Here is a 27,174-nt window from a genome sequence, read left to right on the forward strand (position 1 = left end):
TGCTGTCTGGTGTGGATTACTACATAATTAAAACGCCTTTTTTATCAAATAGTTCTGGCAAAGCAGCCTATTAATATATTTTAAATGGATCAGAGGTTTATTTCTGTAAAGTTTAGATGAATGTTATAAACACTGTTCTGGAACTAAAAATGGTGAGAGGAATATTATGTATAGTTCTGTGAGGAAAGTTGCTGCAAGTGCAGGAAAAATACATAGAGATGAACACCTCATAGGTATCCAGACCTTTTCAGTCGGTGTCGCTTATGTAGAATGTAGATACAGTTAACATGCTAGTCTTGAGTCATTGGGTAAATACTAAGCTCTGACTACGTACCAGTCTCTGTGCTGGGCTCTGGGCAGTCAGACGGTGGTAAAAACGGGTAAGATAATGCTGCCCTCGGCATTTATGCTTTAACCACGGAGCTCCTGGTATGGGAGCACTCGTGTGGCCGGGTCATAGTGACCGAGGCAGAGACCAGTGAGAGGTGAGACCGGGGGCGTAGGCAGGGCACTGGAAATCAGGAGTAATTTGTGGTGTGATTATGGTCAAGAGTTTGCACTTCACTCCAGTCACTGGAGGCTGACTGCAGGGGACTCTGTCTTCAGTTTTATGGAGATTCCTCTGAGCAGCAGTGGAAAACGGTTGGCAGGGAGAAGAGGAGAAGCAGAGTTGTGGCAACCCAGGCAAGTTGTGATGGCGGCTCCACCCCTGGAGTGGTGGCTGTAGAGCTAGAAAGAGGCAGGTTGATGCCAGCTGTTGGGAAGAATCAGCACAGCGTGATGGGTGGGATTTGGGGGCAGCGGAGTGAAGAGAGCGAAGGAGGTGTCGAGGATGGTTTCTCCGTCTCCAACCTGAACAGCTGGGTAGCTGGAGATTCTGTGTCCTGAGACCTGGCACATGGGACGAGGAGCAGAATTGAAAGGGACCGTCCAGTGTTCAGTTTGGGGCATGTTGAGTGTGCCGGGGAGGGTGTGTTTATGAGGTGGGGGAGGGGTTGAGTGCAGGGACCAGCCTGCCCTTCCTTGAGCGGGTGTAACTGGTTACAGTCTGGGTCCAAGACATTCAAAACCAAGCACATTGCACCTGTTCCCAGCTCATCAGTTATGCCCCTGTGCTGTCATTTACAGCTCAGCTCTCTAAACATTTCTATGTATTTGATGAACAGGACAAAACAATGTTCATCTTACAATAAGTGCTCGCTTGTTGTAATCTGTTGTCTTTGGTGTTCTAGAACTATGCCTACCTGGCCCACAAGGTCAAGGTACAAATTTGATCTTCTCATGAACCAGTCGGATTTTCTGTTACCTTGTTACATACAGGCTGCATCCCTCATATCAAGGCTGACTTGATAACTTACTAGGAAGGAAACAGCCATGGAGCCGGTATGAAGTAGTGCAGATTTATCTTCGCTACTTAAAATTCAAAACTTTATGTTCTAATGACCTTTTGAAAGCAGAGTCCGACATACTATGCATTGTTCACATTGGTTACGGTTATCTCTGCCTGCACACTGAGTGTACCAATCCTTTTATTCATCTTGTGATTTTCTGCAGCCAGTATTTTAATTTTCTCCAACAAATAGAAATGGGCCATTTAGGGGCTGGGACTGCAAGCGTTTTGGTCTTTGCCGTATACCTCTAAGCCTGGCATAGGGACTGACATGCACTTGGCACTTGGTATTTATTAAACAAATGAGTGTTGGAGGGAGTGGCTGAGTAGTCATTCTGTGAGAAGGAGGGATAATTCCATTTTCAGAAACCAAGAGATCAGGCATAATCTTCTTCCTGTAAGATTATGTCCCTGAAACCTACTGAGAAATCAAGGCTGTAAGATTTAAATTTGGGAACCATCCTGATATAAAGACTTACAGAAACCCTGAGCGTGGAATTCTATGAGTGTGTGCAAAAGAGAGTAAGGATGGGGGAAAACTGAAAAGCAGAGAAGGGGAGATTGAAGTGGGGATGCTGCAGGGAGGGAGTGTCCCAGGGAAGCAGAACAGTCAACAGCCGGCAGGTAGAGCCGAGAGGTGAGAAGGGATGGAAACAAAAAGGAGCCTATGGATTTGGGCAGAAATCAAGCAAGCATAACAAGTGAAATGAGCTTGGAAAATTCCACTATCCTTTCCTTTATATTCTTCATAACTAATGATTTCCGTCGAGAGGGGTGTTTTTCTTAAGCAAAGACATACTTTTGATTTTCTGCTGATACCTGGCATCAGAGGACACTGGTTGTACTGATATTGAAATGTTTATTTTGTGACTTCTTGTAAGCTGGTTACTTAATATCAAGGCCAGATTTTTCCATTGCTCCTGTTACAGGTAAGGATGTTTGAGATCTAACCTTATTGAGCGGAATTGCAAACATGTCACAGTAGTTGGAGGTTTGAAATTCAACTTGAACGTCAATGTGAAAAATATAGTCTGTTTCTCCAGAATTATCTGCGAGCTTTTCAGCTGAAATTTTATTAAGTCCTCTGCTCCACGAGAATGCTGCCGAGCTATGATAGTAAGCCCATGGCAGTGCAGAAACTTGGGTGGTGCCAATATTGGAGGTATACACACAACACACACACATATGTGTCATTCTTCCTTGGGCATTTCTTTTGGGTGTGATGTTGATAAGAGTCCATGTTGGGGCTGATGAGGGGTACATTTGAGCCTTTTTAGGATGCTCCCATTTGCAAAGCCTTTTTTCACATAAGTGAGATTACCTTTTAGTAATGAATAAAGTAGCTACCATTTATTCAGTACCTACTTTGTTCCAGACACATTACAGTAATCCTGGGAAGGAGGTATTATTTCCAATTTAAAGTGAAGAAATTAAAGTTTAAGTAATTTGCCTAGGTCACAGGGCTAGTAAGGAGGAGAATCCAGCGTTTTTTTAACTCGAAAGCCCATGCACTTGTCTGAATTAGAATCCTTAGGGTATCAGAATCAGTTATGTATTTGGTCGGGAGCCGAGGAATCTCCACAGGGAAATCAGAAAACTGCTAGATGAGAACTTTTTCAGCATCCTGTCCCCCAATCTGCCTATTTACCCATATCTGCAACTGACATCTTTCTTCTTCCTTCCTGTTATGATGGACAAGGCTGTTCCCTCTAAAGACTCGATTCTTTTTATCTCTGGCATCTTTAGTCTGTGTCTCTTTCTTTAAGCTTCTTCCCTGAAGCATAACCCAATTCCTTTCCGAAGCAAATGTGTTCTCTGTTGGTTAGTAATTGCCGCATAACAAACCACTCCAAAACTTGGTGAAGTTCATTTGAAATCTCATCTATTTAGCTCACTATTCTGTGGGTCACCAAAGTCACCCGGGCTCAGCTGGACTTACACAGTTGTGGTCAGCTGCTTTCAGCTCAACAGCTTTGCTTCTGAGGCATTAGTTGGTCAGTGACCAGGGCTGTCGGAGATTAGAGCGTGTGTCTTCCATCATTCAGCGGGGTAGCCTGGGCTTGTCCACATGATGGCCTGAGAGGGTTTCAAGAGGGAGCAGAAGCCTGCAAATCATCTTGAGGTCTAGATGTGGAATGGGCGTCCCTTGCTCCTCATTCTGTAACCAAAGCAGGTCCCAAAAGCCAGCCCCAGGCGTGGAGAAATAGCCCACTGAACGTGGCTGTCTTCCTCCTTGCTAAATGCAGTTTACCCTCCAGACTGCAGCCACCTCTGGCTGAGTGCTGTGCCTCGGGTCTGGGCTCCCTCTGTCCCTGTGTTTAGAACATTGTGTGGCAGTTGTTGATTTACTTCTTAGTAGAAAATGAGTTACTTAAAGACAGTGACGGTTTCAGTCCAGGATTTGGCACACAGTAGGTCACTTTTCAAAGTGGAAGTTTTTGTGAAAATAAAGCACTCTAGCAGTTGCTATCTGCCCACATAGAATAGAAGATAAAATATGCTTGCATTTTAAAACTTGCTTGCTGATGTTTAAAAACTTTGGAGCAGACTCTATCTAAAATATCAAAATTGAACATTTCTTTAAAAAACTGAAGGAGGTGAAGAATTGTGTACAGCACTCTGAGAAGAAATCATTATTGAATATTCACACACTATCTTTGTATGTTTTTTAAATTAGGTTATGAGTTTGTTTGTAAGGAAGACAAGTCACATTTTCATGGCGTATTTGTCAGAAAAAGCATATCCATCCATTAACTGGTCCACTGGGATTTGGGATGACATTTCTACTCTAGAATGTAAAATGAGGAGGGACATCAGCCAGTGTCCTGGATGTTATGCTGGAAAACACAGAAAATAATTGTTTATGTTAGATGGGAGAAGAAATAGCTGTATATACCTACATAGAGAGAAATACATATGTAACGTAAGTCCGTATTTAAGTGAGTATGTCTTGTCATATACTAATTCTTAGCTGATGGATTTTCATGTGCATTTTATTTTACCTTTTAGGTTCAGCTGCCTGTATATCTTCCCAGATTCCCAGAACCTGACCGCATCTTCGCATCCCTGGCTTGACACCTAACCATGCAGCGGAGATCAAGAGGAGTTAATATTGGGCTGCTCTTGCTCCTTTCTCAGATCATCCATGTTGGGGTCGACAATATTCCACCTGTCACCCTGGCAACTTTGGCCCTCAACATCTGGTTATTCTTGAATCCTCTGAAACCGCTGTTGAGCGCCTGCCTTAGCGTGGAGAAATGTTACCAGCAGAAAGACTGGCAGCGCCTCCTGCTTTCCCCTCTTCACCACGCGGATGATTGGCATTTGTATTTCAACATGGCGTCCATGCTATGGAAAGGAATCAAGTTGGAAAGAAGACTGGGAAGTAAATGGTTTGCCTACATCATTGCCACATTCTCCCTACTCACTGGGGTGGTGTACTTGCTCTTGGAATTTGCTCTGGCGGAATTTATGAACGAACCTAACTTAAAAAGGAACTGTGCTGTAGGTTTCTCAGGTAAGGCAGATGGGCTTCTAAGGTAGCATGCGTAAAGACAGTGAGGGAGATGCAGCTGTTGGGATTTTCTGAAGCCTGAGTCTCAGTTGGTGAGGGAACTGAATTCCGAGTGGCAGAGGGCTGCTGGGGCTTGGATTTTGGGGAATAGACTGATTGAAGCACAGGAGGGACACTGATCTTGCTATCTCCCATTATGCTGCATCATTCGCTTTTGGACAACTTAAGACTAGGGTCTGCCTAAACATAGTTTTGTAGAAGTCGTAGTCCTGGAAGTATGCCCTGGCTCCATCCTAAGAAGATGAGTGCGACTCTCAATAACCCCATTAAAATAAGTGCACCCTACCATGGCATGCTCACCATGTTTTAGGAACCATGGTAGTCTCTCTACACAATTCATGCTATTTAATTCATGTAACAGGTCCATAGGGAGGTGGCCGTGCCTTGATTTTGTAGGTGAGGAAGCCAGAGCCCAGAGAAGTTAGTTAACTTGCTCAAAGTTACACACCTCGTAAGTGATGGAGATGGGATTTGAACCCAGCCTGCACAACTTTTAACCACGTGTCACATTGCCTATCACTACTCCCCTCACTAGTTTTTTTTTTTCACGTGTATCTTATAAATTGGCATCAGGACTTGAAATATGTTCTCAAAATTATAATGTGAAGGGGAGGAGGGAAACAGTCCTAAAATAGAAGGAAACCAAACCTTCCCTCTGCTTTCCCTGCCACCCTCCCCGCTTCCATCGAAGATGCATCTGATGATGGGGGAGGAACCAAAATACGCTGTTCCTTCTGCATGTCTTTCCATGAGGGTCAGAAAAATACACATCCATGTAAAAAAAAAAAAAACACTCAATGTTTGAGTTAAAAATCACGTAGCATAAAATGAATGATTTTGAAGTTTACAATTCAGGGGCATTTAATACCATTGCTGGTGTCTTATTGCCATTTTATGTGTTGTATATTTAGTAGAATACTGAAAGCCAGTGTGAACTTCTGTGTTAAGAAACGTTGAGGGAATGATTGCCTTGAAGACTGTCTCTCTACCAAATGCTGGGCTGACTCGTAAGGAATAGAATATGTTTCAAAGCGAAAAGCTGGACATGCTCGAATAATCATGTTCACTTTCAGTTAGTTTTTTGCCAGCGTTGATCGTCTCCACGTTTGGGTTGATGTTTGTATGCTCTTTACTCTCTTCTAGGAGTTCTGTTTGCTTTGAAAGTTCTTAACAACCACTATTGCCCCGGAGGCTTTGTCAGCGTTTTGGGCTTTCCTGTACCCAACAGGTTTGCCTGTTGGGCAGAACTTCTGGCTATCCACTTCCTCTCACCAGGGTAAGTGTTTACCCTTAGAGAAACAAATGAAGGACGTGATGTTCTGGGGAGAAAAGAATTGCAATAATAATGAGGTAACCACGTTGTCTTTTACAGTGAAGTTCATTCTTTAACTGTTAGGACAGAGTCCAGCTTAAAGGTTTTAATGTCTGACGTTCCTGGGTTTGAATCCTGCCAGCTACTGAGCTGTCTGGTTTTGGTGCACTTGCCTTAGCTGAGTTTCCGTTTCCTCACCTTTTAAGTAGAACCTGATACACAGATTTGAGAATCAGTGTTAACCAGCCTATTCATTCATTCGTTCTAATAACAGTAACCCAACGAGGCACATAGAAACCACATAATTATAAAGATAGAAAACCAAAAGGTATGTTGGTCCAGTGCTTTTAAGCCATTTTAGTTGTGAATTGCCTTGGTGATCATAGGCTCTTTGACAGAAGGGTTCACTCACAATCTTGATAAATCAAATAGGTCAACTCTGAACTGTTTTGGGTGGAGAGGAAGCATGGGGCCCCACTCCCTTTGCCTTACCCCTGTGTCACTGTGGCTGCCTCAGAGGCAGCTCCATGGAACCCTGGAGCTTCAGGGAACACAGTTGGGGAACCACTGATGTCTATGAATTTCCTTTGCAGATGAGAACAAGGAAATTCAGGCGGTCAAGGGACTCATCAAGCAGCTCTTGGTAGATCCTAGACTAGTTAGGATACAGGCCTCCTTATTCCTGGTCTGGGTGTTCCCAGGGCACTAGGGGAGTGAGAGGGGTGGCAGGGTGGGGGAGAGCTCTCTCACTTTGGTTCCTTGTTCTGCTTTCCTTTGAGAAAAAGGAGAGTGAATTGTGTTATTTTCCGACCTCTTCCACCAGCTGCACTTCTCTTAATCTGTATAATGCAACTGGAAGCCCATGGTTGGTTTGTTTATTTTTACTGTGGGGACATGGACGCTGTTTGGAGAAGAGGGTGGAGATTCAGGAAGACTCAGAAAGAAGTAAGGAGGAGAGTTTTTGCTGCTGTCCTTTTTAGACAGGAGCTTTTCTCCTTTGCTTTTGGTTTGTGTGGCTGTGTAGGGTGTCCTACTTTATTGGAGAATATTCTCCTCGGGCTGTGTGTCAGCCCAGGAACCTTGAGTCCTTCTTTAATGCTAATTTCCCATCGTGGGCAGCCATTGCCAGCTGGTCTGTAAAAGGCAGTGATGTGGCCACTGAACACCACTCATTTGCAACTGTATTGTTATCTTGTGACAGTTTCACGAAGAAAGCCTAACAAAATCTTCAAAGTTCTCTTTGAAAAAGGGTCCAGTAAAGTCTGTCCCTTATCTGAACAGCCGTCTCTATACCTTGTCACTCACAGCTCCCTGACTTGCTCGATGTGACTTGGTTCTCTGTGTAGACGGGGGACTCTTGTATGTGAGGGCAACACCCAACATTCATATGAAAATCACTCCCTCCGGTACTTGAACTTTTATTCTATAATGAATCCATTGAATAGCAGCGCCTTTAATATTCTCATGCGACTGTTCCTGAAGACTCTCATCATGCATTTTATTTTTTTAGGGTCTCCCCGCCCCCCCACCCCGCCTTTCCATAGAAAAGGCATGGTTGCATTTTTATGTAATACGCTTATTCTGCGTGGAGGGACCTGGTATTCTGAGCCTGGGAATTAAATGGAATTTCCCTATCTTTGAAGTTTGAAAGACTAAATCTTTGGGTTTTTACGATTTGACTACTTTGAATGATAAACTTCTGATACCCAAGCATCTACTTATGCTGTGTCCAAATAAAGAGTGAGCCGAACGCTGGTCCAGGAAACCTAAGAAGGGAGTGCTTCTTTGAGATGGATCTTGGAAGAATGGGAGAAACCAGGGCTCTCTTTGCTCTGCATTGTTACTCTCCTGGTGGTTGTCAATTAGAATTTTCATTGGGAAAACACTGTAAATCTTTAGAACAAAGCCTGCTTTATTGACGGACTTAATGAGCTACCCTTGGGAGAAGAAAAAAATCTGCCAAGCAAACATTTTGGACCTCTGTGTTTTATGAAAGCCACAGAATTAGTAATTTCCCCCAGCTAGGGAGTTTTATGGAGGGAAGCCACTCCAAACAGCGGCCGTCAGGCACCACAAGGGGTGTGGACTCGATCAGCAGAGTGAAGTAATCACACCCATTTGCTGGGGCTTTTCTCACAGTACTCGGATATCCCTTGTTTCAGAGATTGCTTTGCCTCACGTGGTCCTTTCCTTTCACTGCATGTCCTGGGCCCTGCTAGGTGGTTGTGTTGGAAGAAGTGGCCCTGTTCCTGAGGTGGCACAGGGGAGATGTGCAGGCTGCTTCTGGATGCCGCTTCCTCACAGGCTGGGCTCCTGCCCTTCCCACCTCCCACCCACTGCCGTCTTCCACGCCCACCCCTCCACCATCTTCTTTTGATGGAAGGAAGGGGGATCTGATGCCAGATATGACCTTCCAGCCCAAATCATGAACCTTTGCTGTTTCTTATGTAAGCTTAAGGCTGTCTAGTCCAGAGCCTGAAGCTCAGAGAAATAAACGTTACCCAAGTAAGATGGCCACTCGGTGACCACACTAGAGGACAGTGGTCCAGGATGAAGGGACCTGGGCTCTCATGCCAGCCAAAGGACCTCAGGCAAATCAAACAACCTCTCTGAGCATCATTTACCTCATCTGGGAAATGGGAATGTGACTCACCTTCTCTGTTTCATGAGTTAGTTTTAAAGAATCGAAGAGATAATCCATATGAAAAAACTTTATAAATGACAAAGTGCATAACTCATGACTCTTATTGTGAGATAAATGACTGAAAGTGTGTAGTGTCCATGATTTTTTTTCTTCCTAAAATTAATAAAATAAACCAGATGTTATTTAACTTTGTTTGCATGAGCTCTGTGTCTCCCCGTTCCTTGTTCCTCCTTGATTTTCCCATCTGGAATGACAGTGAGCAATTTAAAAATTCCTGTAAGCTACTCTTAAGCACAGATGAAGCAGACTGTGACTGCCTTGGACCCAAGGAGAGTCCTCAGTATAACATGGCAGTTCTGAAAGCCTTGGCCCCTCGGCTTTGGGCACCACCTCACTGCTAACGTTGGAGGAGAGTAATTACTGTGACCCTGCTAAAAACTTGTTGGTTATGTTGACCAAATCAGAGAAAAATAGATTTAATATGTTTTTGACTTGTTCCAATTTTTTAATTGTAAAGACTTTCAAACATTAAGAAAAGTCGCTGAGCCTTTGGAAACTAAATTGCAAACTTCATGATAACTTGGCCTCTAAAAATTTCAGCATACATCTCCTAAACCATATTACTGTTGTCAGACTGAAGAAAATTAACAGTAATTCCCCAGTGTTGTCTAGCAGTTGGTCTATATTCAAGTTTCCCCAGTTTTCAAAGTGCCTTTTGTAACATTTTTTTGTTTGGAAATAGGGGGTGGAGGTGATGAGATGATGAGGGAGGACCAGGGTCCAATCAAGGTTCACATGTTGCGTTTGATGATATTTCTTTGTTCCCTTTTACTCTAAGGCAGTCCCTCTGCCTTTCTATTTTCACATGACTTTGCCAAATAAAGGTCATGAAAAAGTTTTGAAGAGACTAGATCTCGTCTAGGCTTTATAGGAGGTCCCATGTTCTGGATTTCTCTGCTTGTTTCCTTGTAGAGGTATTTAATTTGTTCCTCTAGCCCCTTTCTGTAAACTGGAAATTAGGTCTAAAGGTTTAATTACATTCAGATTAAACTGTTTGGCAAGAACACTTCATACAAGTTATGTTGTTCACTCCATAATGCGTCACATCAGAAGGACATGATGCCAGGCTGTCCCTCCCCTAGGAATTCTAAGTTCAATCATTTGATTAAGGTACTCTTCATTGTAAGAGGGCGTATGTCCCTGTGCAGTTGATGGGGTGATATTTGGACATCGTGCTGATGGCTTGTTCTCAGCAACCTTTTGCCTTATTGTTTGGCACATGTCAGTGATGATCTTTGTCCAAGTTGGTTATTTCAGAGGGAGCTGGGAATGGTGATTTTCTGATTTTGTCATTCCCTCTACATTTATTAGATAGAGTTAGTCCACGGTTGGCGTTTAAGACACAAAGGTAAGGAGTTGAAGAAGATGAGTGTTCTATCAAGGGCATATGTTAGCTTTGTGGGCTTGAAGCTTTTTCAGTTGTGTGGGTCCTTTCTTAAAGAAAAAGAAATTAGAAGCAAAAGTAAACATTTTAAATGAGAAAAGAAAGCACAACAATATATATATTTTTAAGAACTAATAAATACTATGAACATTACAAAATCTGTAAGCATATGTAACATTATACTAACTCCCTGGCATGCCTCTATAATATTTTCCCCCCACAGGATATCTGATCCTTTTTGCTACATAATCTGATCTCTTCTTCATATGACAATAATTTGGCAATAGCATTTCTGTGGAGGGAATAACACGGTACATCAACATTAACTTTTTATTATTGAGAGTTTAGAAGAGTTGCTTTCACAACTTACCATGTAAATGTTTAGAATCATTGTACTATTTGGGAAAACTTCTGTCAAGCTGCTTTTACATACAAGCTGTAAAATTTCAGGGCTTTTCAAGTTTTCTTGTGCAGTGACCCATATCAGATGTTCTTTGAATTGATTTAAATGTCATCCCTACTCCTTAGGGGCTTAGTATGAGATTTACGTTTTCTTCACTGGTATCAATACTTGCTGCTGAATCAGCAAGCAGTGTAACTACTTTACTAATGTCCTTATGATTTACTCCTCTTCATTAATTGGATTCCCAGAAATCCAAGAACCTGTTCATTACTTCTCTTCACAGCTGTTGATGTGATTTGAAAATATATTTGTTTGAAAGCCACAAACACAGGAATTCTAATAAAGTTTATTTTTGTTCTTGGGGGAAGAAAAGGGAAAGTGGATGGTCCATTTATACACCGTGCACTGCGTTATTAAGTGTATTCCTGATGCAAGAGAACTTCTGTTTAATTTGTGTTTTGACTCTGTAATAAGGGAACCGAATGCTCCCCCTACAGTTTTACGTGCTTGGTGCTTGGAAGAATTTTCTAGACACTGGGTTCCAACTCCAGCACGATGGCTGTGCCGCCAGTGCTGGTGGCTTTGGGACACTTGAGAGTGCTGCAGGACTTCTGCTCCTGTCCTCCCGTTACAGCTCTGGATAAGGACACACAGTGGGTGTGAAGAATATTTCTGGAAGCCATTTATACACTAGAAGTGACTTAACCCTGCACCAAAATGACCACGAACCACATGAATGAACCCCACTGAACCCAAACTAAGTGCACCTTCAGTTGTTCTCCTTTAGTTGAATCCCAAAAATGTCTGTGACCACTCCAGTGCCACCTGACATGGGAGGCAGTATGACAGGGGAGGTTGAAATGGAAAGAGGTCTTACTTTCATGAATTTGACAAGAACACATGCCCATGTGAACGTGCTGCTGGGACCCTCCCATGGCTCTGAAAGGTTTCTGGCAAGTGAGGCACCTGATGTTTCACAATCTTCTTGGCAAATTCGCTCGTGGGCTCTGTTCAGAGAGTTGTCCCAGTGATGACAATGGGAAAGGGAAAGAAATGCAACCTAAGAGGCCTGGCCTGTGGGCCGGTGGGATTGGGAGACAGGAGGTTGTTTCAAGTTTGAAAACTGAGAGAAGTGACAATAGGAGCTGGCGGTCAGAGGACTAGACGTTGGGGTCTCTTTTCCTGGTGATGTGGTCCAGAGCGTGCGTGAAACAGGAATGGTGGAAGAGAAGGTCAGAGTCACGGAGGATCAGGGGCTGTGAGGTGAAGGAGTTGAGTGAGTTATCTGCATGAGTGGTGAAATCTCCCTGGAAGATCATAGGTGGTGGGGCAGAGATGAAGACAAGTTACTGCCGAGCACTCTGCGGATGTTGGGAATGACCCTGGAGCAGCAGCAGCGTCTGTGTTAGTTTCTTGTCACTGCTGTAGCAAAGTACCGCAGACTTGGTGGCTTCAAACAACAGAAATCTATTCTCTCACAGTTTTGGAGCCTGAATGCCTGAAGTTAGTTAACACTGAGCTGAAATCAGCGTGTTGACAGGACTGTGCATCCTCTGGGGGCTCTGGGAAGAGTCCTCCTCTCTCCCAGCTTCTGGTGGCTGCCAGGATTCCTGGGCTTGTGGTCGCGTCACCCCAAGGCCTCTGCGGTCACATTGGCTTCTCCTCTTCTACCTGCGTCCAGTTTTCCTCTGTCTCTGTCTTACAAGGACCCTTGTGACAGCGTTCAGGACCCACCCTGGTAATCCAGGACCATCATCCCATCTCAAGAGCCTTAAGGTGAAAAGTCCTTGCCTATGACGTAACACTTACCAGTTCCCGAGATTAGAATGTGGACGTCTTTGGGGGTGGGGTCATTACTCGCCCGCCACATCATCAAAGATCGGTGGGAGGCAGAGACTCAGGCTCGGAACACCAGCCGTGGGTCCGGGCCTGTGGGAGAGCATTTCCCTTCCCGCGCCTGCCATGCCTTTTGTTCTCTTCTTCCTCGTGAATTCCTGGTTATCATTCAAAACCTACCTAAATCAAATAATATCTATTCTGCGCTGCTTTCCCTAATTCTCCAGGCAAAGTTAGTTGCTTTTCTGTCTTCGCTCCCATAATGTTCATAGATTTCTCTACCATAGCACTTTCTCTCAGAATTGTGTTTTTTGATTTTCCTCTTTAGGCTGCGAGCTTCTTGAGACTAAGGACTCTTATTCATCTTGTATCTTAATCATCTTCATGACACATAGTAGATGCTGAGTAAATATTAAGGGGATGGGAAGAGATAAATTGGGAGTTCGGGATTTGCAGATATGAACTACTATATATAAAATAAACAACAAGTTTATACTGTACAGCACAGGGAGCTATATTCAGTACCTTGTAGCAAACCTATAATGAATATGAAAGGAATATATATGTATGTGTATGTATGACTGAAATGTGATGCCATACACCAGAAATTGATACAACATTTTAAACTGACTATACATCAATAGTAAAAAAAGAAAAAGGAATAAAATTTACTGTTGAATTAACTTAGGTAATTTAAAACCATCAGTGTGATGGTTAACTTTATATGTCAACTTGACTGAGCCCTGAGATGCCCAGATACCCGGTTAAACATTGTATCCGGGTGTGCCTGTGCGGGCATTTCTGGATGAGATCGGCATTTGAATTGCTGGACCAAGTAAAGCAGATGGCCCGGCCCTTTGCGGGTGGGCATCATCCCAACCATTCAAGGAGTAAATAGAACAACAAGGCGGAGGGAGGTTGAGCTCTTTTCTTCCCTTCTGACTGTTTGGGCTGAGACATTGGTCTACTCTGGGGCTGAGACCTACACCATCGGTGTTGCTGGTTCTCAGACCATGGACTCAGACTGGAATTGACACCACCTACTTTACAGGGTCTGCAGCTTGCAAATGGCACACTGTGGGGCTTCTCAGCCTCTATAATCATGTGAGCCAATTCCTTATAATAAATATATATGTAAGTTTATATAAAATTTATATATAATTTATATATGAAGTAATAAAATTTTAAATATGTATATTAAATTATGTATACATATGCATGTATATAATTGGTCCTGTTTCTCTAGAGAACCTTGATTAATACAATCAGCGAAGGAGGTGTAGTTTCTGTGGTTGCTTTTGGCCTGAAATCTCTTGCTAGATTCCCTTATGACCTCTGTCAGTTATTTTAATTTTAGTTAATTTTTTTCAATTACAAGATGGATCCGTATCTCATTGTTTTAGAACTTGATATCTCACTCAAATGTAAGAAGGAAGTAATCTTGAGCAGTTTCAAATTAAATCTGGAGTATAAGAAGAATGTTTCTTCCCTCTTACACCTGCACTTTTGGGGTCCTTGTTAACGGCTGACGCAGATCAATATTCCATCCTCTCCCCTCAGCAGCTTCACAGTTTAGTAGAAGAAACACAGATGAACAACTAACTGAAACAAAACAGAAGATGGAAAGTTTAGTTCAATAAAAGCAGATGAATCAAAAAGGAGGGTAACTAACTCTGATCTGAGGAATGAGGAGGCTTGCCAGAGGAGGGGGTGTGTGTGCGCGTTGAGTTCTGGGAGGCCATGGGGTGGATGATGAAGGAGAATGCTCTTTGCAGTGGGAGGAGGGAGAGCAAAGCCCAGGAAGTGTGGCAAGGTCCTGAAACGCTGGGAGGTAAAGCTGGCTGTGTCTCCCTAATGTGTTCTCTCAAGTGCTAGTTCCCTGGATGCTCCCTGGAACAAAGTTCCCTGGTCAGGAAACTCTGCACAAGTGTGTTCCATGTGGCCATTGGCCACAGGGGACCTGAACACGTGAAAGGTTCTGAAAAGTGCTGCAAGAATGAAATCAGGGTGACTAGTTTCCCATATTTATTTGAGGACGGTACCCTTTTGGTTAGCACAAGCATGAAGCAGTCTCTCCAGAACAAGTGTCCTTCAAGGTATGTTTTATAAACACTCGCTAGAGAGTTGAGATGGGACCACACTGTAGAGGGCCTTGGATGGCAAGTTAGTGAATTCCGGCCTGGCTGGTAGTCAGATGGACTTTGGTTTCTAGGGAGGAACAACCATAAACCATGAACAACCTCTCCAACCTTTAGGAGAGGCCAGGAGTAGTGTAAAAGTTTGAGATTTCATGCCAGGGGCCTCATCAACCTGTTGGCATAGACTAGAGAAGAGACTGAAGACTGGAACTAGGGAGGCTGAGAGAATAGAAGGGAAGAGAGAGGGCGGGAGAGAGGTTTCCCAGGCCCGCTTGACAGTCCCTGGGTCCTAATGACTGTCATGTGTTAGGGACTTTCTGCATGTCAGCCGCCACCATGAGCTACTAATATCTCCTGATTTATTGTCTTTCATCAGAACAAGTATTAATTCATGAGGCTTACTAATGACCATACCAGCTCTCAAAATAGCTGTGTGTATATGGATCTGCATGTATGTGAAGATGTGTACTAACAGATTTAGACTTCTCCTAAACCAGAACATGCTAATAACAGTTACTATAAACAACGTTATTCATAGAAATCCTTTGAGAATTCAAGATAAAGGGGTTATCTAGAGCAAAGGAGACAATGAAGTATAAAAGTTAACGTATTTTCCCAAAAAGTATGACATTCCTTTCCAAGCTTTTTAAATGTGGAAGTGTTTCTAATAGCTTAGTAGAAAATAAAAACCAAATAGATACTGGGTTAAAATATACATTGGGGGTTTGTGTAAATAAGCAAGTGGCAAATATGTAAGTCCATTCGATACCCAAATTAATTATGCTTTGGAGAGAAAGGTCCTTTAACAAAAATGCCCTGATGGATGGGAGCTAAGAGGAACTGTGGTCTTAGGGCTGGGCCAGTGTTGTGGTAGCTCGTCGAGAGGAGAGAGGGCTGCTGTCTGAGATTCATGGTTTTCGAGGGTGGATCAAGTTGTTTTTCAAGAAGTTATACCAGTTTATTATGTGTCAGTTTTAGTACAAATTTATCTGTATTGGATGCCATCATTTTTTAAGACAAGAAAACAAAGACAAAACTTTTTTTAGTAGGTATAACTTGGATGTTGCCATGTTGTTTGGTGTTCGTGTGTGTGTTTGTGTGTATACGTGAATTTATTTCTTGCCCAAGATAAGCATATTCTGAAGCCTTGCTTTTCTGTTTATATGACACAATCACATCTTTTGTATCTACTAGGGACAGTTGTGTTTTTCTACTAAACTTGGATGTCAGATGTGTATAGAATTGAAACTCACCCTCTTTTTTATTTCATGCAAACAGCTTTTCACAGCCTGTTAGAGTTCAGCTGGAGTCAACATTCCAGGACCCTCCCAAGCAGGTTTCTCTGCTGCGTTCCTCAGATGTCCATTTGTACATTTCCTCCCTTCTCCCTTACAGACTCCCATAAAGGAAAGTTATATGTGTTATGTGAAAGAGTTGGCTAATTTGTTTGTCCCCCAGAAGGGCTGACAGTTGACCAAAACTGAAGGTGAGAGCAATTCTTAACCAAAGCAATGATTCCCTTGAGTTAAGTTTTATGAGATGAGGAGAAATTTTGAGGCAGAGAACTTTCCCTCCCACTAGAATTGGAACTCTTTGAGGGGAAGAGGGTGTATTAATCATCTCTCTAGCTCTGGAGGCCAAGCTTGTGGACAAAGAGAAGACCTAGCCTTGTCCTGAACAGCTGGACGCAGTGATCAGGCCCACCCCCAACCACTGTAGGATGAGCCTCAGGCTGAGTAGGAGGTACATTAGGAACAGAAAAGAATTTCATCTGGCTACTCAGTTTTCTGCAGTGTTTCTTTTTTAAGAGATTGAGTGTAACAATTTCGTTTAAAAATTGGTTATATTGCATAAATGATTAAACTAAAACGAAAGCAGTAGCGAAAAGAGGGTGAAATCTAATTTCTCAGCTCCTGATTGAGAACAAGGTATTTATTCATTATCGAAAAGTTGAAAATATGTAAAGTATGATGAAGAAAACAAATTTCCCATAGTCTCCTACCCAGAGACAACTACCTTTGGCGTTCTGCCGCCACACACCCCACCCTCATACACAATTATTTCCTACCTTCTCCTTTAACTTACTATAAGCACAGTTCTTTAAAAGCCTCAGTTTTAGTGGCTGTGTAATGAATCTTGTTGTGGTTCCTTTATTTTCTCATTCACTAATTTTACATATGAATTTTATTACCTGATGATCCAAATTCCAAGTGAGGATGTCTGTCAAAACATTATTTGTTAGTCTTGGCTCCCAGGTCTGAATGTGTCCTTGGAGTAGATTTCCAGAATTAGCGTAGTGAGTTTGAACTATTTTCGTGACTCTTTTATACGTATTTCCAACTTGGTGTCTGTAAGTTTGCTCCAGTTTAAAGTCTACCAACAGCACATGAAAGTGCCTGCTTCCCCACTTTTTGTCCAATCTGAATATTTGCTATAAGTTTTTTTGAAATTTGATGTGTAACAAAAATTACTCCATTGCTGTTATTTACAATTCTTTGGTTAGTGACGCGGGGCAACTCTTCATTTCCTTTTCTGTCAGTTCTATTTCCTTGTCTGTGGTTTGCCTGTGTGCTCTACATATTTCCAAAAAGCTACAATTGCTGATTGTTAATGAGTGGTGATATTAAATTTCAGTGGGTTCTTTATTAGATGATATATGCTAAGAGACCTTAAGTTCACAGTACGATTTTATGTTCTATGAATAATAACTTAGACAATGCTTATGGGGATTTTTTTTTTTTTGCTAATGTTAATGGGTAAGATTTATTCTAAACTGTAGCTAAGAACAGAAAAGTCTTTTACATTGAAAATAAAGAGATGATTTGATAGGTTGTTTTGTGGGGAGATTGAAGACACAAGTTTTATATATTTATGTATTTTAAGTAAATTCTATTTGTTAAAATGACTTTAATTTACAGCAAAATTGTGAAGATACACAGAAAGCTCCCATATAACCTGTACCCATTTTCACCTAATTTTGACATCTTAACATTAATATGGTGTATTTGTTGCAATTAATGAGCCACACGACAGATTCTTAATTAACTAAACTCCGTACTTTATTCAGATTTCCCAAATTTTTACATGACGTCCTTTTTCTGTTCTGGGTTCTTCTCTGGAATACCGCGTGACATTTAGTCTTCACGTCTCCTTGGGCTTAGCTCGGGCTGCCATAGCAGAACACCATAGGTGGAGTGGATTAAACAGCAGAACTTAATTTTCTCAGTTCTAGAGGCTAGAAGTCCGAGATCAAGGTGTCAGCATGGTTGGTTTCTGTCCAGGACTCTCTTCCTGGCTGGATGATGGCTGCCTTCTCACTGTCTTCACATGGCACTTGGTGGGGACGGGGACAGGGGTGGGGTGGGGGAACTCTCGCTTTCTGGTGTCTCTTAGTGTAAGGGCGTTGATACCGTCATGAGAACCCCACCTTCATGACCTCCTCTAAACCTAATTATCTCCCCAAGGCCTCATCTCCAGATATCATCACATTGACATATTCGAGTGGGGACAAAATTCAGTCCTCCTGGCTGTGACAGTTGGTTTTGTTTTGAATGAACAGTTATAATCATGCCTGAATGTCTATGTGTATAAGCATTAACTGCTTTTTATTTGCCCCCTTATAACTCAGAAGCAGTGTTCAGTTAGCCATGTGGCATGGTTTCTAAGCAAGTTATAATTTAGGCGAATGAATACATATTGTTTTCTTCTGTAACTAGACAGTCCTGCTGTGGCTCCATTGTAAAAGGTACACGTCACACACGGAGGTAGATGTGAAAGATTTCCATCTCAACCAGAGCGCACCAGCGTGGAGACTCCTGCTGTCTGTAAATTAGTCAGACCTTGTTTCAGGCTTGCTTCACCCACTTGGCTGGCTCGGAATAACAGTGAAGAGCGGTAGGTAGAAATAAGGAAGCAGCTGTTTTTCCAGTCGAATGCAGAGTTGTCTGGAATAAGGTTCACTACCCAGATTGAAACTAATTGGCCATCATGCTGTGATGTAATTGTGGGTGTGTGGGTGAGAGCACCTATCTAATCTGTACTTAACTAACCAGGCTTGTTAATGATCAGTTCTGGGGACTTGGTGACAGGTGCGAGACTTGGGTTTACTGTACTGGCTGTCTCCTGTAATGAAGACTAGAGGTTATTTTAAAAGACAGAATTTTTTAAAAATCAAAAAGTGTCGTATGCCCTAGGTTAAAAGGCGATATCCGTAAGTGCATCTGATTAAATTAAAGAGCTCTGTGTTGTGTGTTTTACAGGAAAAGGGTGTTTTTTTAATCTGTAAAGTTAATTACCAATTGTAGCAATTATATGAGTTGATTTTTTTTCTTACTAATATATATATTTTTTTATTAAAAGAGGGATGAATCCTGTGAAGCACATTTATTTCCCTTTGGAGTATTTAGAATATGTACTTTGGTCTACTTGGAATTTTTTTCAGGAGACACTATTGGAGATAAACGTTACACAATTAAACATTCACTGTCAACTAATAAGATGATAAATCACATCTCTGGAGATTTCTGATGTATATACTTAATTCTTCCCATTTCAGTATAAGGAGAAATGTTTTTAAATAAGGAAGTTCTTTATATTTGCTAATTTCTTCCTTCCTCTTTTCCAGTATTCAGTGATTTTTAGTTAAAAGTCCTGGGAGTTAAATAGGCAAGAGGACTGTTTTCCATTTACATTCAGGTTTGGTTCAAATTATGCAAAGTGAAGACAGTCGGTGCTATGAAATGAAATCATTAGCACATCAGTTATTCTGTGATAACCAGCTGAGAGCAGGCTGCAGACTACATGAACATTCATTCCTTCCATTTAAAGTTGGCTTCTCATTAGCTTATATGAGAGATAAATAATTTGATTCTAACTTACCTCTCTTTAAGTGGACATTTGTTCCCCTCTGAATTCAAGAGGAGAGCATTTTAATTTTGTAGTCATTTATAACACACAGGTCAAATAAATAACACGTTTTATTTCTAGCAATATATGTGTCTTCTATTATTTATATTACCATGATTCTTTGATTCTCAGGCACACTTTTTTCCCCTCCATCTTTCTAGGACAAAATAGGTCACAAATGTAATAAATATAACATTATAAATCAGTGGGGAAAATAAGAATTATTTAACAAATGGTACTTGAAGAATTATCTAACCATTTGGAAGAAGCTAAACTTACAGCTTTAACTCACTATAGTCCAAAACAAATTTCTTACAGATTGTGTTTGAAAGATTGAAGAAACAGCATCTGAAAGATATGTAATAATATGTGAGGGAAACTTCAGTTCTTGAGTTGGGAAGAAATTTCTAAACATAAAAATAATGAACATAACCTTAGATGAAAGCAAAAGCAACTAGTTTTCCCAGATTATAGATTATAGATTATAAATTAAAACAAAAGGCAAAAAATGTAGAAATAAATTTGGAAAAAGAGGATCAAATCTTTGTGACGAATAGTACTACCTACAAGGAAAAAGTCCATCAAAAGACAATTTATAGAAGAAGATCAGTGGCTAAGAAATGTATAACATAAAATTTCATTGTTGACCAAACAAGGAAAGTTAAAATAATCTACTTCACTTGTTAAACTGACAAGATTAAAAAATTGTCACTGTTGTTAAGAATTTGATGAAATGGGAGTTCACATAAACAACTGATGGGACTGTGTTTTGATACAAACTTTCTGAAAAGTAATTTGATGAAATACATCAAGAGGTGTAAAAAGCTTATACCCTTTAAATTGGTAATTACCTTTCTAGAAAATTGTCCAAATTATAAATAACCATAAATACAAAAAAGGATTGATGTAAGTATATTTATTTTCATGAAGTGTTGGGAAACTGGAAAACACTTAAATATCCAGTAGTAGGTAAACAGTTCAATTAATCATGATGTAATGGAATATTATATAGTCATTAAAATGTTATTTTCAGAGATCATTTTCATGGAATTGGAAAATCCTCAAGATAAGGGTAGAAAGTAGAATACAAAGTATTGTATATGATAAGGTTTCATTTTTTCCCAAAGTAAGAAGAGTCATAAAAAGGACTAAATAAAAACATAAAAATAATTATTAGTTATTAACTCAATGTTATAGAATTATTTATCATTGTTCTTTAACCTTTTTTGGGGTCAAATTCTCTATAGTGAGCATGCATTATTTACAGTGGAAAATTGAGTTATTAAAATAGAAATAGTGTATTTTCATGAATCTTAACTTGCTTGTGCCTCCCAAGTTCCAGGAGGGCAGAGCTGTAATCTGTCCATTCGCTGCCTATCCTCAATGTCTTAAACAGTACTTGGCACATCATGGTTACTCAGTAAATGTATGTTTATTAAATAAAGACAGTTTGGGGTGGCTGGCCCAACTAAAGACAATAGGCAAAGTATAAATTGCTGAGTTACTGACTCAAGTTCAGAAGTCTAGAGTAAACAGTAAGGAAAGAAGTCAGATCCAAAATCTGAGTGCAGAGCTAGAAGGCAAAGTCAATTCAAACGAGGAAAGGGAAAACTGAACATTCAGGAGGCTTGAAGGACAGCTCGGCAATGGGGCTAGAACAGTGAAACTGCCCCTCGGTGCCCCGCGATGCATGGCCCCGTGGCCCAGCCTCATCCTACGCGGATACCGTACAACATGCCTACCTGAGTTGTGTACCAGGCTACAAAGGCAGCTTCAGTCGCCTTTATATACAGACTTCATAGGCCATAATCTCTGATCACAAAGTAATAATAAAGACTTTAAATGTGAGCAAAAGGAAAAAAACAATCTCCGTAATCATAATCACTTGGAAATTTAAATAAGTCCCTGATTAAGAGGAAATTTTTTAAAAACTTTAGAAATAAACAGAACACTCCATGTGAAACTCTTAAGTGTTTTTTATATTATAGCAAGAAATTTTTAAAAGTAAATAAATGAAGTTCTCAACTTAAGAAGCTAGAAAAGGAATAAATAAAAGATTAGCGGAAGATGGGCTTAATAATGATAAAGGCAAAACTTAATAAACTGAGCAGGAAAAAAAATGATAGATAATTGGAGGGCCATATCTTTAAAAAGACAAATGAAGTAGGCAAGCTTGTGGCAGGTTTAATTAAAAAAATTAGAAAGAAAACTTGAAATAGTAGAAATGAAAAAGGATATGTAAGCATTGATATGGAAGAAGCTAGATCAACTTCTAAAAGGATATATATTTGGATACAAATTTTATTTCTGTCTTAAGAGACCGCTTTTTAAAATTACTAAAGTCTTAGACTGATATTGTTAAAACCAAAAATTCTTTTTAAAAGAAAACATTATGGAGGCTTTGTGATCCAAACAGTATTCGATACAGAATTTTTTAAGAAGTCTTTGAGTTTCTCTGATGTATTCCACTAGCTTCATCAGTATTGCATCCAAAGTTGTAGAGTTTATTTGATGAGATCCTACTGAGTGTCAGTTTGTGAGGACTTCGATCCTGTAACTTTTGAAGGAAGGTGTCCGAGTATAACTGACGTGCAGATTTTGACCAACCAGTTAATTTTACTTTGCAGGTGATGTAAATTCATTGTATGGTAGAAAGCAAGTAATTTGAACTCTGAACAAAGGGTCACATTTCTTCCTGTTTCTCTCAAGTGATTTTGTGAAGTGTGATGCACCAGTGGGTAAAAATACTTTAGGACTTGCTAATGAAAGACTGTGTGTACAGAATCTGCTTTTCTAGCACATATTTTTATAGATGTTGAAAATGCTGTTGTCAAACGGTATTTTAAAAACTGTCAGGTGTGTGTGTGTGTTTTTCAAATGAGTTTTAAATAATTCAGCACTATGCGGGCGGCAGAAAAATGACTTTATAAACTTGCCATGCTCTTTTGTACTGAATACACAAGTAGAGTCTATGAATTAAAAATGAACATCGTCCAGTCCATCTTTTTACTAATAACCAGTGTAGTGTTGATGGAAATTGGCTATTACTAGTGTTTCCTTTTCTTTTTCTTTTCTTTCTCTTTTTCTTTCTTTCTTTCTCTCTCTCTCTCTCCCCCTCCCTTCCTTCCTTCCCATTAGAGAATCGCCTTAAAGTCATTTCAACATAGGTACCACGAGTGCACTTGTGGTGAAGTAGGTTGCTAATAGGAACCATGTCTGGTTTCTCTGCCTTGATGGCTGACTCGTGGCAGCCTCTTTCTGTTTTTCCCCCTCTGTGTGCTGCTGAAAGAAGGGTGAAGAGAGATTAGATGTGGAAGGCCATTCACCTTGAGAAAGTGTGAGATTCCTCAGGGCTCACCCATAGTTGGTGACGGAGTAGCACTGTGGAACATGAAGGGTACCCATGTTAATTCAAGAGTCCAGTTGGGAGTGGGAAAGTAAGGATCATAGACTATTATGAGTCTTCACCACATTTCTCATTGACTCATTACGCCTGACTCCTGGATTTCTCCTGATCTTACTCAGGGGAACGTGTTCATATGGAAAAGCTAAGTGGCGTACATGGTACTGTATACAGTTCTTCCTCCTGCCAGTGAAAAACCTCCTGTTGGGTTTTCGTAAGGCAGAAAACTTTTCTTCATCACGGTGATTATTATGGCTTTTATTTGGTCTTGTTTTCCTCGGGTATTTTACACTAATAATAGTGGTATTATTCATCTTCTGAAATTATCAAATCTCTAATGTGAGACTCTCACAGCTAGGCATGAAGTGACTTTCATGGCAAAAGATTTAAAGTGTCTTTGCAAGGATCGGGAAATGACTGAAATTACAGCCACAGAGATTGGAAGGATATAGCGAGACACAGGAAGTGTGAACACACCTGTCTTGGAACATTGAGTTTAAAGCTTTTTTCATTGTAGCAGTAATTTTAAAGATTTGCCATAAGAGGTGGTAAAAATTCATTTACAATTCGTAAATTCCACTCCAGTGTCTCTTGGAGTCCACCACATATGATTGCTGTCAGGTGTCTTGAGTATATTGATTATACACTCTTTAACAGACGTTAAAGACGTTGTTTGTAATGGTGTTTCAGATGATACAGGGTTGTCTTATACTGAGAACAATGGTCCCCCCTTATCCTTGGGGGATGCCTTCCAAGACCCCCAGTGGATGCCTGAAATCATGGACAGTACTAAACTATATACATATTTTTTCCCTTCACATACATACCTGTGATAAAACTTAATTTATAAATAAGGCACAGGAGGAGATTAACAACAATAACTAATAATAAAATTATGACAGTATATTGTAATAAAAGTTATGTGTATGTGGTCTCTCTCTCAACATATCTTATTGTGCAAATTTAATACCTTTTCCATCTTAACTAAGCTCTTATCACGCACTGTGACAACGAAACTTCTGCAGTTGGAGGTGTGACAGCAAAACTAGCACAAATTTCTTTTTCCTTCTTCACAATTTCATGAATAGAAAATTCGTTCTCATCATAGATTTTAACAACCTCAGCATACAATTATTTCTCTCTCCTTATTCAGTTGAGAACTTTCACCTTTTCACTTAAAAGAAGCACTTTCCAACTTCTCTTTGACATACCCGATTTGTCAGCATCACTACCCTTGTGCTGTGGGGCTTTTATTAAATAAAATAAGGGTGACTTGAACACAAGCACTGCATTACTGAGACAGTCAGTTTGATAACCCAGATGGCTCCCAGGTGTATTTACTGGACAAAGGGATGATCCACGTCCCGGGCATGACAGAGCAGGACGGCGATGGGTTTCATCAGGCTACTCAGAATGGCACACAATTTAAAACTTCTGAATTGTTTATTTCTGGAGTTTTCCATTTAATATTTTTGGACTGTGGTTGACTGTTGGTAACTGAAACTTTGGAAAGTGAAATCATGGATAAAGGGGGCACAGCTCTATTCAATCTGAGAAGACTCATGAGAGCTGTTGTCCCCTACCTGGGTGAGAAGGTATGTTCTTCCAAGATCCTTCTGAGAGGCTTCATTTTGGATGATGGCTCAAGGTCCCCTTTGGATCTGCATTTCATAATTTTTGCTTGTTAGTTTCAGTTGAATTTTCTTAAGGTTCAGCTCAGAATCAACTGTTAAAAAAAAAAAAAGATGACGACGAAGACTGGATAAGGAACGGGCAGCAAAAGATCTTAGAAAATAGTAAAGATGACTAAAACCACCTGGTGAAACAGATCTTTCAGTAGATGTGAAGGAGGCACACACTGTTTTTTTGAAAAAGTTTGCTGAGGCGTACAAATCAGAAATCAGAGTATTTCATTTTTTGGAAGTGTTTTGTGGATAAAACATGATCCATTATATTGTTAGACTTGTGCTACTTGACAATTATATGGCTCCTAGCCGTACATTTGGAATCTTGTTCTCATGTTCCTCACTGCAGATTATACATCCTAATTATGCTTTCCCAGATGCACAGAGGCTGCGCAAAGGCAGGCAGAAGCTGTATCCATACAGTGAGCTGTATCCATTGCTGAATTTTCTTCTTTGAAGACACATTTATTGAGTTCCACTCTCACTTTCTCTTAGCTCTCCAGTTCATAACCCTGGCCCTTGGTTTTACTTTTCTAAGATTGAGTTGCACATCTGGTGAGTGGGACCAATTAACAGTACCCATCTCATGGGTTTCTTGGGAGATCTAAAAAGGTAACACAGAAAAGTCCTGAAATCAGTGTCTGGCTCATTGGAAGAGCTACCACCACTTCAGTGCCCCTGAGTGGTCTTCTGTGGTTACAAGAAGAATGGCTGGTAAAGCTCAAACCAGTTTGAGCACATCAAAGTCCCTGAGAATAACAACTTACTGCATAAATCTACGGATTTCAAAGAGCTCTTGGATAGATCTAGTAAATCAGTACTTAAAAACAGTGTTTCTCAATTTAGAAAGGTGGATTTTGGTTCACGTTTAATACCTACAATGTGTTAGGCATTATATGGAACACGTTTATATGTATTTTCTCCTGTAATTCTTTTTTGGTGGGAGAGGGAGGAAATTATGTTTACTTATTCTTAAAAGAGGTACTGGGGATTGAACCCAGGACCTCGTGCATGCTTTACCACTTGAGCTACGCCCTCCTCGCTCTCCTGTAATTCTTGAAATATTATTTGTAATGTCTCCCACACATGAAGAATGGAGCCATGTCTAATACAAGGGTGTAGGTTCTGGGAATTCATTCAGTGACTTGAACATCCGGGTTAATATTTCTTTAGTGTGGTAACATCCTTTTTTGACACTTTTATTAGAATATTCAAATCTTCCATTCCACCCGGAGTTCCAACACTGGAATTAACGTAGTGTAGAGCAAACTTCTCTTTGAGTCTTTGAGATTTGTTGGTTCTACATTGCCTCTGTCTTCTTTGGACACCTTAATGGAGGTGTTTTTAATGACAATTTAAAGAAACCTGGCGCAAACTAATGTGATCAAAATAAAGGACCTCTACTGGCTTACATAATTAAAATTTCCAGTGGTACATTTCATGGTTTCAGAGACTTCAGATGTGCTGGGGTTCAGCTCAAGCAATGTCACCAAGATTCTGTTGCTATCTCCTGGCTCTGTTTTTTCCCCTGTGTTGGCATCTGTGTTAGTTATCTATTGCCATGTAACAAGTTACATTAAACATATTGGCTTAAAACACATATTTATTATCTCATGATGTTTGTAGGTCACGAGGCTGCATGTGGCTTCTTCGGGTCTTTGGTTTCAGGCCTTCTCACAAGACTGCAACAAAGGTGTCAGTCAGCACTGTGGTCTCATCTGAAGGCATGACCGGGGAAGGATCTGCTTCCCAGCTTATGTAGTTTTTGAAAGAACTCAGTACGTGTGGGTTGTTGGACTGAGGGCCTTGCTGTCAGGTGTCATCCAAAGCCCATCCTCAGTTCCTTGCCGCCTGAACCTCTCCACAGGGCAGCTCACGATAGATATGGCAGCTTCTGTCCTCAAAGCCAGCAAGGATGAGTCTGCTAGCAAGGCAGAAATTACAGTCTTATGTAACATAATTGTGGAAGTGGCATGCTATATTCTGTGGGTTAGAAGCAAGTCATGGTCCCATCCATACTCAGGGAGAAAGGAGTTTTGAAGGGTGTGAATACCAGGAATCAGGGATCGCCAGGGCCCATCTTAGAATCTGTCCACCATAGCTTCATTCTCAAGAAAGCTCTCTCCACATGGTGGCAGAGCTGACCAGCAGCTCCCATCTTACATCATCCTAAGGGTAGCAATTCTAGAGAAAATAGAGCCACTTCTCTCCTTGACATCCACGTATGTGCCTGTACCTTACCAGTCAGGATTCTTGGTTGAAAACCGTAGATATTAATTCTGGCTTTCTTAACCACAGAAGGACTTACTGGAAGGATAAGTAGCTTCTAGAATTACTGAGAATACTGACATCCTGGGCTGGAAAAACCTGTGGGAGCTGAATGGACACTTGTTGTCACTGCCGCTGCTTCACTGGACTCTAGTCACTAGGTTCTCAACAT

General features: G+C 40.8%; 1 protein-coding gene across 4 annotated transcripts in view; it reads left to right on the forward strand.

Annotated features, from left to right (window-relative positions):
- RHBDD1 (rhomboid domain containing 1) overlaps positions 1-27,174 on the forward strand; it is a 112,992-nt gene that overhangs the window by 18,007 nt on the left and 67,811 nt on the right. For all 4 annotated transcript variants that reach the window (XR_012507190.1, XM_074364405.1, XM_074364407.1 and 1 more), the window contains 2 exons: positions 4,400-4,907; positions 6,108-6,240. Coding sequence is in view for 3 of the 4 variants with exons in the window: in XM_074364405.1 (XP_074220506.1) it covers positions 4,475-4,907; positions 6,108-6,240 (566 nt within the window). In the remaining variant the exon portion in view is untranslated. The remainder of the gene's footprint in view (positions 1-4,399; positions 4,908-6,107; positions 6,241-27,174) is intronic.

This window comes from Camelus bactrianus, chromosome 5 (assembly GCF_048773025.1).
Source record: "Camelus bactrianus isolate YW-2024 breed Bactrian camel chromosome 5, ASM4877302v1, whole genome shotgun sequence".
NCBI lineage: Eukaryota > Metazoa > Chordata > Mammalia > Artiodactyla > Camelidae > Camelus > Camelus bactrianus.